The 17,849-nt window shown below is 30.3% G+C and overlaps 1 protein-coding gene across 1 annotated transcript in view; it reads right to left on the bottom strand.

Annotated features, from left to right (window-relative positions):
- Positions 1-1,711: 1,711 nt before the first annotated feature.
- Positions 1,712-17,849, bottom strand: part of LOC129963989 (cytosolic carboxypeptidase-like protein 5) — a 40,717-nt gene continuing 24,579 nt past the window's right edge. The window contains exons 7-11 of the mRNA XM_056078633.1: positions 13,904-14,073; positions 13,142-13,265; positions 9,488-9,672; positions 5,557-5,624; positions 1,712-3,503 (exon numbers count right to left, since the gene is read on the bottom strand). Coding sequence (XP_055934608.1) covers positions 3,253-3,503; positions 5,557-5,624; positions 9,488-9,672; positions 13,142-13,265; positions 13,904-14,073 — 798 coding nt within the window. The 3' untranslated portion in view covers positions 1,712-3,252. The remainder of the gene's footprint in view (positions 3,504-5,556; positions 5,625-9,487; positions 9,673-13,141; positions 13,266-13,903; positions 14,074-17,849) is intronic.

The raw sequence follows: 17,849 nt of genomic DNA, 5'->3' as shown, positions 1-17,849 counted from the left end.
ATGTTTTCCAACTTCTGTTCATATTCAGTAAGAGATCTTTGTGAATTGGATCAGTCATTGGATTTTTTGAGCCATATTTTTCACATGAGGTTTCTTTAGAAGCCATTAAATCATATTTAATAGTCTGCACTGCATCTAGGGAATCAATCTTAAGAGAGGTTCTATAGTCAGTGACAAGTGTATCCATTAAGTTGAATGCACTTTCCACTAATGGGCCATGGAAGCAGCTAAGGCAGGCTTTGACCAATTTAGCCAATGTAGGATACTTATAGTCATTTGTGAAATCATCTTTTAAATTAAAAACTTTAGACCAATATTTATCAATTGTACACTTGACTTGATTTCCACTTTCATCAGATGTGTAGAGCATTTCTTTGGTGATATCAATATCACTCTGGTATAACCTTATTTCAGCTTCTACTTTTGACTTTTCATTATCACTAAAAATATGGGACATAAAAGATGATAATTTTTCAAAAGCTAATATTGTACTGGTTTTACCTCTTAGCTTTGGATCTAATGCTGTAAAACTAATTAGATATGAATTTTTAAGGGGTAATTTCTGTTTCATATGCTGGAATTTCAAAGTGAAATTCTCTTGCGTACATAAATAAAAAAATATTTCAATAAGAGAAACAAAAATTTACACGTGCATCAATAAATGAAACGAAAATTTTACACAGCGGAGAAAAAAAAGTTGCGAAGCGATCAATGACAAATAGCTAATACGGCGAAAAATCCCCCTTCTCTACTTATTGGCGCCACGCCAAGAGAGATAAGACCTTTGAACCCAGAGTCACGTGATCGCACATCTGGTCGCGAAGTCTCTCCCTTTTTTTTCTGCCGCGCCTACTTGCCGAAAAGAGTCCAGAAGAGAATGTCCGAGAAACGGGGGAATGAGTCATAACTCGCAATAAGGAAAGAACAAAAAAGAAGTTTTTTCCCCCTTTTCACGCATTATCACTGCCTTTGGAGAAAGAAAGGAAAAGTTTTCACCACACACGCTGACCTTGCGTTTTCTGCTTTCAAAGCAAACAAAATCGCCCAGATCAAAATAAATAATTCATTATTATTCCTACTTCCTTTTGAACGACGATCCCCTGAATTTCCGGGTATCGAAGTTCAAAATCCCCGGAATTCCGGGGTTTCCCCGGAGCACAAACACCCCTGCATCCTGTACACATATAACTACCTCACTAATTGCAAAGAAAGTTTAAAACGATTTTCAATTTAAACTGAAATTAAATTTAATTTAATTAATCTATAAAGGGTTTTCAATATTTAATCTATGAATTTATATAAACTCTTAATTAAACAGCATATCTTATTTCAGATTTTCATCATTGTTTCACTCTATGAATGAAAATACTGACATACCCGACATACTTAAACATGTCCATGTAATTTTTATCTTTTAAATTAATTGCAGTTTTGACTTAATTACAGATTTTTAAAAAAATGGGAATTGGAAGAATGCAAAATGGTTAACAGGGTGGAAATTTTCGGAAACATGAAGACATTGGCAATACACTGAAAACATTAATGGTATATATTTTTATCAATTAATTACAGCTCAATTTAAAAAATAAGAACCTGTTTCTAATGAGACAAATAAATAACTGTTTGGTCTTTGAATAACTGAATTAACAAACACAGAACAAAAGAAACTATGAGAATAAAATAACAATAAACAATGCACTTTTATTTAGAACATTTCTACTATACATGCATTCCAAGTGGCAACAAATATATTTAAATACATAATTTTTAAACATATATAAAATTTTATTGAAATAAATATACATTCTTTTTTAATAATTTTAAATTAATCCATTAAAATTGGATAATAGCTCAATTGTGACTCAAAACAAAATTCCAAACACTTTAATCCAAAACTAACACTAAACATTTCATAACAAAACAAGATTATAAAAATATCAATAATAATAAAGCCGACATCAAAGAGCTAAAACAATCAGCAATTTGTGGCCCTCGGAATTTGAAGCACTTATTTCAGAAACGAAAAGAACTATTTTTAAACCTCTTTATTAAGTTATTCGCCAAATAAAATCTTTAAAAAAATGAGGCATCAAAATTATTGTTACAGTCATTTTCATCAAAAAAATTATAGAAAAAGAAAATTTAATAAAATTATTGGAACATTGCAAACAAAAACATGTTATTGTCCTGATTTTCAATCCGAAAATATTCTTTTTTTTTAAATCTTCATTATTTTGGTAATGATTTCTCTCCCTTTAAATGCAAAAATATATTTATTCAAATAATTTTATAACAATAAAAAAAATGCAGGTGAAATTAACAGAATTTTAACCTTCTTTGATTCAGGTTTTTCTAGACAAATCAGCCATATTCATTAGTTTTAAATACAGAAAACTTAAAATATAATGTTAATCAAAAAAACAACTATTAAAAATAGCACAAGAACTCAGATCACTTATAAAGAATTAGCTTGGTTCTTTCTTGAAACAGTAAAAATGTAAAAAAAAAATAATAATAATAATTAATTACAAAAATATGGTTCGATTCACAAATAATAAATATAACTGAAAAAGAACAGAAATATTTATTAATTCCAATTGTTACTAACATACAGATATTTAACTGTATGGTTATTATGTTAAAATTGGAGCAGAAATATGGTGGGAAAAAATTAACTTGTTGCTCAAATTTTTACTGTAATATAAATAATTACTCCCAACTACTGGAATTATTTTTCTTTTAGCTTCTGTCTTCAATCAATACTCTCTTCCTGAACTAAAATTAAGCCATTTTTTTTAAAATAAAGGATTAGATAATACTTAATTAGAGTTACCTTAAGTTTCCTAATGAAATTATTGTATTGTCAACTTTCTAAAAAAATAAACAAATTGTAATACTGAAGTGTGTTCGATTCCTTGTTTAATTTCTTAAAACTTATTTTTTCTTATATTTTTAAATAATTAAAATATAACAACTTTTCTTTAAAAATGCACGTTCATTTGAATAAAAAATTTATTTAGTACTAGAAATAAAAGCTGCAAAATCCTGTCAAATCTAGGGTCCACATCTTATACGTGAGTTTTACATCTAACAAATTTTTATAAGATCATAAATTAAAAAACTTCCATGCAAAAAAACAGAGAAGAAAAGAAAGAAGAAAAACGGCAATTCAGACATCCTTATGAAAGAGCTAACATTTCTGATAAGTGTGTACATAAATGCAATAGAAGGCATAAACCAGGAGGGGCCAGATCAGGCTGTTCCACCTTTGCTGGTGGGCGCCCCAGGCTTACGAAAAAATTTGTTCCCGGCTTCATGCACAAAGCTGTGCCGCCTCTGCAGAGTGGACACCTTCTTCATGGAAACGGGAGACGACAACAGGGACTTCGTGCCGCGGATTGTCCGGGTTTGAGTGGTCCTATTAGTAATCCCGCCGCGGAAATCCGAGTCTGAGGCATTCGATGAAAGGTTGTTGGTGCTGGATGAGGACTCCCGCTGTAAACCTGCACAATTTATAAGTATATATGGGGAAAGGAGAAAGCTTCATTGTATTTCAAGACAAGAGAAAAAAATGTTATACATATATATATACACACACAAACAGAATTAGTGTGATCGTTGAAAAATGAATATTAATTATACTGTAATGAATTACTATAAGACAGACAGACAAATAAGCATTCTTTCTACACATTTGCATGACATAAAATCGAAAGAAATAGTACACAAAAACCAATGCAATTAAGTCAGATGATGATCAGACAGATGAATCAAGCCTAAAACAATATTTTGAGCCAGAGATTCAATTCTTTTCCTTTCCGTTTTGATAAAAGTATAGTTCCGTCATTGAAGAATTGCTTACATCTAGCCAAAGTGGAACATTTTCGCCTTCTATTCCCCCTCCCACCAAAATCCGAAGTCTTTCTCTCTCTCTCTCTGTCGCCAAATTATCTAGTCTCCCTCTCTCTGTGCGTGCGTGAGTGTTTTCCCCTGAGCTGTCTTGACGGCCATTGTTTAAGAAACGACAGTGAAGTCCGACATGGATCTGGAGGCTGGTACAGATATCACAGCAGCAACGACAGTGAAAATGAAGCGTTTTCAAGAATGTTCGGCAATTCATGAAGTACAGATGCCACGCGTGCATCAAATGCTAATGCACAAACTTTTGAATTTCTCCTGTGATTTTTGTAACTCGTATTGAGTTCTTGCTTTCTCATATAAGAAATGGAGAAAAATTTGAGCGCGAGATTCCACCTTTTAGGCCTCCCTGAGTTCGAAAAACACATTTTTGGAATCTCAAAAACGCTTTGAGTTACAAAGAAATTTTGGATAAAATCTTTACACCACATTTGTAGATTTCTATCAAATTTAGAGCAAAATCCACTCAGAGGAAGTCTGTCTGCCCAGCCGTGCGAATATGCAATAACAAGATAACTACAAAACGAAACGAACCAGACAGATAAAATTTGGTATACAGATTTAATATCTATAGTGAAGACATCTAACAAAATTTGAACCAAATCAACAATAGGTTGACCGTCTGCTAGTCTGTACTTTGAGAAACATGAAAACATGATAACTCAAAAATAAAATGACTAAAATATATCAAATTTAGTATGTGATTTTATGCGAAATATTTGTTTCAATCGGTTGGGAAAAACGCGCATAAAACACAAATTCGATTTTCGAAAACTATTAACCGCATGCTAGTGATTAATTACCAAAAAAATTCGTCAAGAATCACTCGATAGATTCAGCAAAAATGTCAAATCTCTGCCAAAGATTAATATATCGAAGCTATTGTATACCAAAACCGTGCAAGGCGCTCTATGGAATAACATCTCTATTAGAAAGTGTGAAAGAAAGTTTTCGGAAGCCATTACCATTTCTGGATATTTCTGGAAAGTAAAAAAAAAAGATGAGGACCATTAATAATGTATCTAAGCATCATTAGTTTACATGAAATAAAATTTAGCAAAATTTGCGGCTGAGGAACTCGGTCGGTGGTGCTTCTATATATAAAGAATATATGGAGAGAAGCAATCTTTTTTCGGTTTATATCGAAAATGACTAGCAACACTGCGAGAGGCAATTAAGGCATGTCTGCAGAAAGATGACATTTGCAGAGACCATAAGTTTTCGTAAAAGCCAAAAATCGTAAAGTACTTGGGAGAGATTGGTTCGTTGATCTTCCTTATTACTTGAAATATGTACATAAATTTTCCAGTTCACAATTAAAGTAAAATTACTACATTAAATTTTAAAAATTAATACCACCTTTTGGATCAAAGACGACCCAAAACAACAGCTCAATTGCCCAATGGATAAAAGGCTCTGTCTGTAACTCTGCAAGTCTGATGGACGAGCCAACACTTAATATAATTATAAATGCTCTTAGATAATACATTTCCATTATAGTGAAATATAATGTAATGACACATCTAATATGATTTCCTGATTCATTTAAATAATAACATAACATAACCTAAGATTATTTCAATACTTTTTAATGGAAGTGAAAATATTTTTTTAAAAATTTAAAGGATGCTAGCTCACCTCTATTAGATGATGAGAAAAGTGATCGTCTAATTGTCATAGATCTGGTTGATATTTTATCTTGTGACCTAAAATTTATAAAAACAGACAGTGAAAAACTCTTTAAAATAGATCTAAAAATCACAATATATTACTTCTGAAATAAATATGAACCATCTATTCATAAAATAAGTTGTTTTTTTTTATTTGTATCAATACATTTTCATTAAAATCGCAGCTAAATTGATTCATCTTTCCATAGGAATGATAGAAATGCTGAGTGGACATATTTTAAGTAATGGCTGTTACAGTTATTGTTGAATTTTGTTAAAAAGTGTCTGAGAGTTGCTCATTACTTAGAAATTAAATAAAGGAAAGAAAAACAATTTTTAAAAATGTATGTAACTTTACTCATACTGGGATCATCTTCATATAGGTATTGAAACAATTTTTTTAATGGCAACATCCCATCTGAATTCAAACTCTCTAGATTCGATTATCTTTAATACATATAAAACTCTCCCAATTTCAAATAAAAAAGATCGATTTAAGAATAGAAGAATATATCTGAAGAAATTTAGACATCCTAATGTTGAATGATGCTTACTGACTTTTAAATATATGTTTAGATATAATAGATTCTTTTTTCAAATTCTTATAATTTTACATAATTATTAACTTTATATCTTAAAAATTATTGAATAGAAAGAATGAAAAATTATAATCGAAATGGAAAAATGGCAACTAAATGAGGCTGTACAAAATTTCAGCCATGCTCGTTCAGCTGTTAGAAATCGCGAATTTCACTCTTTTTCAATTCATTAACACAATTTAATATAAATGTGAGTTAAAAGAACAATGAAACACAAAATAAAACAAATATTTAATAAATATGATAATAAAATAAAACCAACAAACAAATATTAATAAATGTTAGTTAAATTAATCTTTAAAAAAATGTAGAAGTGAACAATTGATTCAATAAATTGGCACAAATACGAACGAAAATGTTTTTATACATATAGTATAAATCTGAAATAGATCAATAGGATCAATATTTTAAAATAAGAACAATATATCAGGGGTGTTTGTGGGACCCCAAAAAATCCCCTGAAACTTTTACGGACTTACTACCGGCATTTTGGAGTTTCGAGAAGGGGGAGGGGGGAGAAATGAAAAATTACAATTATGAAGTATTGAATGACCTAATTATAAAAGTTCAATGAATTACTTTTTTTGCAAAATTAATAACCATAAATTTTCAAACATATAAACTACTACATTTTATGCAAATATTTTAAATTACCTGAATTAATTCTTTAAAAAAAATTATCTAATTTCTGCTGCTTTTTTTTTATTTTCTGATGTTTGTGGGCTTGTCTTTCTTTTGTGGTGAACTTCATAATTGCAGGAAGGTTGACTTTTATTTTCCTCATTTACAGTTGAAGAAATTTCCTCGAGAACTGCACATGCAGAGGTAGAAGCAGTTTGCTTTTCTGCTAATGTAGAAGGTTTTTCAGAGACTTTTATAGGTGACTCATCTGAAATACATGTTTTTAAGTCCTCTTGATATGTTTTCCAACTTCTGTTCATATTCAGTAAGAGATCTTTGTGAATTGGATCAGTCATTGGATTTTTTGAGCCATATTTTTCACATGAGGTTTCTTTAGAAGCCATTAAATCATATTTAATAGTCTGCACTGCATCTAGGGAATCAATCTTAAGAGAGGTTCTATAGTCAGTGACAAGTGTATCCATTAAGTTGAATGCACTTTCCACTAATGGGCCATGGAAGCAGCTAAGGCAGGCTTTGACCAATTTAGCCAATGTAGGATACTTATAATCATTTGTGAAATCATCTTTTAAATTAAAAACTTTAGACCAATATTTATCAATTGTACACTTGACTTGATTTCCACTTTCATCAGATGTGTAGAGCATTTCTTTGGTGATATCAATATCACTCTGGTATAACCTTATTTCAGCTTCTACTTTTGACTTTTCATTATCACTAAAAATATGGGACATAAAAGATGATAATTTTTCAAAAGCTAATATTGTACTGTTTTTACCTCTTAGCTCTGGATCTAATGCTGTAAAACTAATTAGATATGAATTTTTAAGGGGTAATTTCTGTTTCATATGCTGAAATTTCTAAATGAAATTCTCTTGCGTACATAAATAAAAAAATATTTCAATAAGCGAAACGAAAAATTTACACGTGCATCAATAAATGAAACGAAAATTTTACACAGCGGAGAAAAAAAAGTTGCGAAGCGATCAATGACAAATAGCTAATACGGCGAAAAATCCCCCTTCTCTACTTATTGGCGCCACGCCAGGAGAGATAAGACCTTTGAACCCAGAGTCACGTTATCGCACATCTGGTCGAAGGAAGTCTCCCCCTTTTTTTTCTGCCGCGCCTACTTGCCGAAAAGAATCCAGAAGAGAATGTCCGAGAACCGGGGGAATGAGTCATAACTCGCAATAAGGAAAGAACAAAAAAGAAGTTTTTTCCCCCTTTTCACGCATTATCACTGCCTGTGGAGAAAGAAAGGAAAAGTTTTCACCACACACGCTGACCTTGCGTTTTCTGCTTTCAAAGCAAACAAAATCGCCCAGATCAAAATAAATAATTCATTATTATTCCTACTTCCTTTTGAACGACGATCCCCTGAATTTCCGGGTATCGAAGTTCAAAATCCCCGGAATTCCCGGGTTTCCCCGGAACACAAACACCCCTGATATATATATATGAATAACAATAGACCAGTTTTCGTATCATGCGGTCTTTATAAATCTGATTTTAAAAATCGAGAACACTTCAATGCAGTGTATCTAAGGTTTATTTATAAATAAATAAATTAAAATAAAACAAATTAATAATGTGAAATATTTTTCTTTTGCTTATTTTAGTAATTCTCATTCTATAAACAAACATCAAAATAAGAATAAATAATTTTGGATTCATATTTCTATAAAAAATTATGTTATATTTTTTACTGTGCCCATCTTTTCAAAAATATCTAAAATGTCCCAAAGTTAAGGAGTCAAATCAACAAATGAAGAATAAAAAAGTAAAGGAATAAGCTATATGAAATACCTATTTTCTGTATTTTTGTATATTGAGAAATGCTTTAAATATTCTGGTGTAATTATGGTTGCTTTGTGTCAAATCACATAGAATTTCATATTAAGTCAATTTTTAATATAAGAAATCTTTTAAAGTAAGAAAAAAATTGAAGATTGCCATTTAAAAATTTGAAGGTGATATGAAAGTAATTATAATGACAAATTCAATATACTTTTCATATACTTCATATTTTTATTTATATCACATATACTTATCTTTATCTTATCACATATACTTTACTTATTTACATTACATGTACTTATTATTTTACATGTGTTAATTATACAAATAATTGCAATATTACATATTACAATTATTTACATATATTTAAAGAAGATATATAAGTAAATCGAATGATACATTTTGCTTGATAGCAATGAGAATGTCCAGATACTTTTCATAAAGGTTACACTAGTAACATATTAGGATTTACTCAGCACATCAATTTATTTATTGAGAATTTATTATTTTAAAAATTGATTTACTTCTATATTCAGTTGTATTGCAATATCTCAGATTGATAATGAAAAGGAAGGAATTAATAGTCCATGGATTATGGATTTTATCATCCCTAGGTAAAGACCAGCAATTGTAATCTTAATAGTATTTTCACATTCAAGTCTAAAGGTTAATGATTGCAAATCCAAATTCTTCATGCTGCAATTAGACTTTGAAATCAAGGCATCTTTAATTTATCCAAAATTATACAAAATCTTGTAAATGATGGAAATTATTTTAACAAATAAAATATTAACACAAGCTATTTGGAAAATTTGCCTTTGCAAAAAGAATTTAAAAATAAACTGGCTCTGTACTTACCTTGAACCTGGCAAGGGTGTGCATTTTTTGACGTAATTCGGAGCACATCTCCCTCTCAGAGCCATCGCATGCTGTCTCAACCACTCTTTCACGCCTTGGATGGACAGAAACTGCGAATTGTTGATTTGAGATTTTGGGTTATGTCCCACAGCATCCAGTATAGAAAATAATAAGGACTCACCAATCTAAAAAATAAAAATATGAATTATTTTTCAAATAAAATTATCACAATTACATATCACATTATCTATCTATATATATATATATATATTCTGATTAATTCTCAAATCTTAAATTCATCTTCTCAAATCTTAAATTTTAGATACCTATCTGTAAAAAACTGTGTAGATGCAGGGATTTTTATTCCTTCACATGTGGCATGGGAAATAAAGAAAAAAGGATATTTACAGCATATGTAGGCACTAATTAAATAAAAAGTGGGTATGAATTAGGAAATAAGAGAACTTTTTTGAATGAATGGGTGAATTAACATGGATGAATTTAAGATTTGTTGATATAGTCCTAAGTTGTCCCTTTCCTAAATTGATACGGTCAAATAAATTGGAATCTCGTAATAAAACCACTAAAGGAAAAAATTCTATCACTTTCATACTTGTCTTCTGATATGAACCTATGCCTTTGTTCCTTTGTTCATTATGCAGCCAAATGCAGATGGTTTGGCTCAGACTATAAAAGATTGTCTTATCATTTTGCAATTCTAAAGATTAGTAAAGGCCTTTTTAAAAAGTTCACCAATCGTACATTTGTAATTTAACTTTTTAAAAAATGCAGAAAACGTGATTATACATTCAACGGAGAAATGAAAGTGCTTTAACAAGTCCTAGAATTCAAATGGGAGTGAAATAGGAACAAATTCATGGGAGGGAGAAACCAGCTCAGCACTAAAAAAAAGAAATTTAAAAAATGCCATTAGAAGCATTTTTTTAAAAAAGTATTTTTTGAAGCCAACACAAGATAATATATCACATTACTTGAAAAGTTAACAAAACTCATGAAAAGAAGAATTTAATTTAATAAATTGCTTTAAAAACTTTTCTATTTAAATTAAAGCAAAGTTTGTTTTTTTTTTTAATCACGATTTTAACAGCAGAAAAATTATGTGACTCAATGATTCGAAGAAGCACTGGTATTGTTTTGAATTACATTATAATAAAAATCATTGTAATAAATTGTGTCCGAAACCAATCTTTGAAAAATTGCTAAAAGTAAAGGGAAAAAAAAATTCATTCAAACAAAATCGATATTATTGTAAAGCTATTTTTTAAACCTTTAAAATGGCATAAAAGTAATTTTTGGGTGGGAATATGCTTTGATGTTATGCCAAAAATACTTTCAAAAATTTTTAATTAAAATTTTGAAAAATTCGTTCTTAGTGGGCCTCTAATACCCAAAAAATAACTTTCCAAATTTCATGCTCCTAACTGCAGTGGTTTATAATGCACACTGCTTTGTCAATTAGGACAAATTTTTATGTGTTAAAAAAAGATTTTATTGAATAAAAAATTTCTGTAAGAGTTATAAGAAGAAAAAAAATCATTATAAAATAATAAAATCTGAACCCTGAAGAGTAAAAGATTTGAAAAAACTTTTTCTTTTAATTTCCGCTTTAGTAAAAATTAAAATTTGGCAATGTTGGTCCAACAAATAATAATTTTCAAAAGGATGGTAACAATAAAACTGCGAAAGAAATCACAATCATTGAAACCTTTTAACTTCAAGTTAAAATCTTAAAAGATTTTATATGATCGACAAACTTAATTACATATCGCAATGAATAACAATTCAATATAGCACAGTAAAATCCCTTTAATAAGTCCTTCAAGGGATTGCTTAAAAACGACATATTAATGAGAATGATGATCGAATGTGTAATGTACCATAATGAGGCTTCCTTGTAAGTGTTTTTAGAGCAGCTTCTCCTACGTTCGATACATCTGTTTGCCAAAAAATATTAAAAATAGAAGTTCGAGCGTTTTCCGAGTCGCAACGTATGGCAAAGTACGTATTTCGTATAATCCCTTCCGAATAACTATTCTAGCATTTCAATAAACGGCAAGGCACATTGCTGAAGAAAGAAGGAGAAGAAAAAATCGCTCAGTGTTACTATAACATGCGTTGGCATCCCTGGATCTATTTGACACTAGATACGTTCTTCAAATTCTTCCGATTTGTTGGTTTCCTTCCTTGATAAATTCGGCAAATAAGCCCCCCCTGCTTTCGAATCATCCTATTCAAAGTGTGGAAAAACAATACAAATTGCTTGAATTTCTTTGCATTTAATGATAAAATTATGCACTTTTCAAGGACTTTTCTTCAAAATTAAGCCCTTTTAAGGGGTTTAAAGGCGGTTTTCAAATTCAAAAACTTTTTAAGCAGTTTTTATGATTATGAACCCTGAAAAATGACCTCTAGTAGAACGTCAAAGAAAATAATGACATAATTAAATTCCTTTCAGTTACAGAAAAAAGAGTTAGCACAGGACTAAGAGCATATTATTAGACCCTACGGCTATCTATTTCATCACTATTATTTTATCTTTTAAATGGGCTACACAGTACCCATTTTTAAAAAAATATATTTATGGGGACAGTAATATTTAAAGTAATTTATTAGTTTTCTTTCAGATTATATTATTAAATTGATTTTGATTTTCAAAAGTCAATTTTCTAGCACCATTATTTTAGAATTTTAAAAAAATTAAAATTTTGAAGTTTTTAAACTTTTATAAAATGTTTCATTCTAAATGCTATTTTTTATTATTATTTCAAATAATATATATTTCTAACATTATTACAAATAAAAGCTAGTATGGTATTCATAATCTGACTCTGTAAAGTTTTAATAAGTTTTTTTTTTTTGTAACTTAACCCTAAAAAATACAAAAAATTTAAAAATATCAAATTTAACATTTTTAATAAAATAACTAAAATTCTCAGGCCTAAACCCATGCTAATTCTTATAGTTCATATGCATAAAAGTATCTCAAAAGGTTTTATGTGCCTATCTTGAACAGAAAAATAAAAAAACACATCCATCAACAGAAATAAAAGCCTGAGAAAAATGCCTTTAATGTATGCAAAGTTATAAAACAAAAACTAATAATGCCTTTGGAGCTTTAATTTTTTTTAATATGCTATTTTCCAACCTATAAAATGCATAAAAAATACTATTTTAATTAAAATTGATTATATAGATTTTTCCTTACTCAAAATAGGTAAAAACTAATATTAGTTTTGAAAAAGTCGGTTTTATGAATATCAGTTATGTAGTAATAAGAAAGCTGAAAGAAAGAATAACATAACCAAACAGGAAATATTTGGTAGTGAAAGTTTAAGTTAATAATCATTTCTTTTGAATCGATTGAGTAAAAAAAATTATAAAAAAATTGATTTTAAGAATGGCAAATGCTTCAAAATGAAAACTAAATTAACCATGCCCTATTAGTTGTCAAATTTTAAGACTGACAATAGAAAAATACAAATATCTTTGAAGCTATTTGGATGTCAGGTCTAAAATTTTTATTCATGCTTTCGAAACTATATAGGCTATCGAAAAATGGAAGTAAAATTTGTATTTTTTTCATTTTTAGGGTACTGTGTTGTCTCAAGTGAAAACAGCACAACATTTACATACCTCTTGATAAATTTCAGGTGTGAAGAAAACTTGGGAAGGCACATCAAAAATTTTTTGGGATTTTTTGGATCTTTTCTGATTAGCAGTGAAACGGCAAGTATTGTAGTTGCATTCAAGGGTATAACTGAAACAGAAATTGGTAGGGTGTCAGAAAAAATTTTTTTAACTGAACATCACTCAGAGTCATATAACTTATGAAGACTGAAATACTAAGTTTTATATCAAATATCAAAAAACTGCTCTTTTTTTTTTTTTTTTTTTTTTTTTTTTTTGAAAACATACTTTTATTATCAAATAATTCTTCAATAAATCAAGTCCTTTCTTTTTTCTTTAAAAAATTTTTGTTGAAAAAGAGTAGTCGAAATAAAATACACAGAGAAATATTTTAAAAATCAAATTTGATGCGAAAGATTTAAAAATACAATGCTAAAATCTAATATTTAATAAAATCTTAATATAAAAAGTAAAAGCAAACTCTAATAAATACAAGATTTGCATACTTAAGCTATTTATCAATTGAATAATTCACAATTACTAAAGAAAGTAATTTCAATAAAAATTTATTAATGAGGAAAGAAAATTTAGAATTTGAATTGCTGCGGTTTCAATTTTACTCTTTTAAATAATGCATGCTTTAACAATATGAAAGCTTTAACAATTTATGCATTCTATCAATTTTTCAATATATGTCAATAATGAAAGTGCTTCAAAGAAACTATGCAATAATTGGAGAAACAGGTCAATTTCTATTAAAAACCTCACCTGTGAATAATCCCAGTAAGAACATACAAAGAAACCCGCCCACTACCCTCTTTGCTTTGAATATTGGAGTTGGACCCTGAATACATATTCTCAGCAGAAAAATTACATGCAGAGAAATCAAAATAAGGACAGTTGATGGACATTAATTTTGGAAGGAACATACAATCCACCTAAAAAAGAAACATACAATTGCATTTCACACTTTAAATTATTAATTTCTGTAAATTATTAATAATAAATTTATAGAAACCACATATATACCGGGTGTCCCATAAATTTGTAAATACTTTAAAAATTCATAAAAATTGAAGGAATGAGTATGTTTTAATGCGGTTTGCGAAACTGTTATTCTCATGAAGGGGGATTTTTTTTCATACAAAAAAAAAGAAATAGTTCAAAAATTTGTCGATAGAGGGCGCTAAACACAAGCAAAACATACAATTCTACGGGAAAAATACTTTTATTTGCATGCAAGCAATTGTTTACATGCGTATCACACCAGTACTACAGTACTTGTTCTATGTGTCCGCCATCACCACAAATAACAGTTTGGAAGCGGGACACAACCCTAGTAACTGCATCATACAGCATATCCGGATGAATGCATGAGATTTCGTGGCGAATGGCTTCCTTTAGCTGCACTAACGAAGTTGACCTATGGCGGTACACCCGAGACTTAAGGTAACTCCATAACCAAAAATCAAGGGGTGTTAAATCTGGTGAGCATAGGGGCCATTCATGTGTAAAGTGACGGCTAATTATCCGTTCTTCAGTAAAAGTTCTTCTCAAAAATGCCTTCACTTCGGTCTCGATGTGAGGAGGTGCCCCGTCTTGCATGAATGTCACTGTGTCAAGGACATCGTGTTCCAATAAGGACGGTATCACTTCCTTCTGTAACATTTCCAAGTAACTTGTTCCATTAATTGAACATGTCTTCCATCCTGCTTTTTTACAGGGCTTTTCAAAGAAAAAAAGGCCCTACAATAATGGATGCAGTGAAACCACACCAAACAGTAACCCGTGGTGAATGCAGGGGCTTCTCAGTGTAAGCATGTGGATTCTCATGTGCCCATATTCTACAGTTATGGGTATTAACTGCTCCATGCAGCCATCGCGGATAATCTTCAATTTTCGCCAAAGCCCAATTTGAGAATTCCAATCTCTTAGCTGTATCATTTGGTACGAGCTGATGTAGCGATTGCAATTTGTATGGGTACAATTGCAATACACCATGAAGGATACGGTACACCGAAGTCTTTGGTATACCAGTTATTCGTGCCACTTCTCGTGTGCTACTGACTGCCATTGTAGATTGTTCCCTTAGCGTGTCCATTGGCGAAGAGACATCGGGGATACGGACTGTTGTTAAACGAGGTGCACCACTGTGTGGCCGATGACACAAACTTCCAGTTTCTTCGAAACGGAGTGCTAGGGAAACAAGTCCAGCAGGAGTGATCGGACCTGAACCTTTCTTCAATCTTTTCTGGGTCCTAAACTTTCGTAAGACTTCAGCCACCGATTCGTTGCTAACATAAAACAACTTTACCACCAGTGTCAACATCTTAATACAAACCTTTAGAAATGATGTGTCAATCGCTCACTCTGCATTTCATAAGACTTTAATTTGCATATTTCCACTGATTTGCTTGTGTGCAGCGCCCTCTATTGACAAATTTTTGATTTTTTTTTTTTTTTTTTTTTCTGTATCAAAAAAAAATCTTTTTTCATGAGAAAAATAGTTTTGCAAACCGCCTTCAAATATACCTAGTCCTTCAATTTTTATGAATTTTTAAAGTATTTACAAATTTATGAGACACCCGGTATATAAACAACTGACAAAAAATGTTGTCAAACAAAGATAAAAAAAGAAATATCGATAAATTTTAAGTAAATATTCTTTTATTTTTTTTACAAATGATTTAAATAAAATTAAAATAAAAAGCATTTCTAAACATCAAAAAATAATAATTACCAATTTAAAAATATTTATATTAATTTTGTTTCTAACTGAAAATAAAAATATATATATTTGAATCACTGGATTTAAAAATAGGAATACAGTGTATTAATTCTGCATTAATCTTTCATGAATTCCAACAAGTTACCAAGAGAAATTTTTAAAAAATAAGTTGCGCACCCAAATAAAAACTCTTAGTAGAATCATTAAAATAAATAATTAAATATTCGAACAATGAAAGGGTGAAAAAAATTAATATTTCATGCAGAATTTTTAAAAGTCATTTAATTCCAAAAATATCATTCTCCGTCATAAAATAATTTCATTCTTCATATAGTGGATGAAAAAAAGTTTGTACATACTGCTATGACTACATAAAAGTTTATTCTGTCACACAAACTCTTTTATTAAAAAAAAAGAAAAAGAAAAAGAAAATTGGCAAATTCTTAAATTCTTTAAGACAAATGTACATATTGTGTGCGTGTGTGCGCGTGTGTGTGTGTTGGCACTCTACAGGCCAGACCGTTCGAACTACAGCTACCAAATTTGGCACTTCATACTTTGGAGGTCGGGAATGTGCACCTGGGGATCTCTTTTTTTTTAATTTTTAATTAGAATTTTAATTATTAATTAAAAACTAACCACCAAATGAGTAAGGCTTGCTTCAGTTTTATTTTCCCACGCTAAAGTGGTTAGGTTTAACAAATTTTCGGCCGATTATTTCAAACGATTCTATTTATTTTCTTAATGTTTGATGCATTTAAAATTAAACATTGTTAATTAATCGATCTTCCAGATTCATTCTGAAGTACTTTTGAATAAAAATAAAACAGAATAAAAGAAATTAAAAATTTCTAATCTGCATGGCGTTAAATTCACACATTTGCGTTACCATAGTTGGCGTTGAAATTCATGCATGCGCATTGTGTTCTGATTGTTGACAACTATTTTCGACGGATACGGACTTGGTTTTGATTGCTTAACTTGTTTTCGACAGATTATTTCAAACGATTCGTTTTATTTTCTTAGTGTTTGATGCATTTAAAACTAAACATTGCCAATTAATCGATCTGTTCATGATGAATTTGAGAAAATTTTGTTGAAAACTTCTTGAGATATTATATGGTGATTTGAAATGAGCAGTGGACTGTACTTTTGCTTGAACTTCTTTATTTTCACTATATATACTCCTTTTGCGGTGAGTAGATCATATCATACATGGCTGATTGCGGTATTGCATTGCGGTTGGCTTTGTTAAGCCTTACAAACTGAAGTTGTACACAGCTTCTGCGGAAGCCGATGCGGGTCAACGTTCTAATGAACTCCTGAAAGACTCGACCGGAAGGGCGGGTAAAGGGGTTGCCGTAATTTTAACATTGCCAAGTTTGGCGTTAAGCGACATTCGCGTGAACATACCGCCCGACCGTGCAATGTCTCCCAAAAGCACCAAGACGTTGCACACAATACATATAAAAATACAGTAAATTTTAAATTGAAAGTTAAATTAACAAATGCTAAATTCAGTATGAAAGAATATATACATAAAGTTCAAATACACATTAAAATACAATGAAGACACTAAATACTACAGAATAACTAAATTCAAACTACTAGATATATAAGTATGCAAAGACAATACAATAAACAAAAAATAAATGAACATTTAGGTTTCAATTGGCAATATGGCTAATTTCGTAATTGGACGTTTATAAGTCCCTTTGGCTGTTTTAACAAGGCACACTCGAATAATATTATCTTTACCATAAAAAACCTTGACAACACGTCCTAACAACCAAGAATTAAGAGGGACATTGTCGTCTTTGACTACTACCATGGTACCGACACTAATGTTGTCCTTTTGAAAGTACCATTTTGACTTTTGCTGTAAATGATTAAGGTAATCTCTATGCCATCTAAACCAAATATATTGGGTTATTTTAGTTACCCTTTGCCAACGTTTCAAGGCATTATCAGAAAAATCTGTTAAAT

This window comes from Argiope bruennichi, chromosome 3 (assembly GCF_947563725.1).
Source record: "Argiope bruennichi chromosome 3, qqArgBrue1.1, whole genome shotgun sequence".
In the NCBI taxonomy this organism is placed as follows: Eukaryota; Metazoa; Arthropoda; class Arachnida; order Araneae; family Araneidae; genus Argiope; species Argiope bruennichi.
Note: the sequence above shows the minus strand (reverse complement) of the source record. Positions and strands in the feature narration are given on the sequence as shown.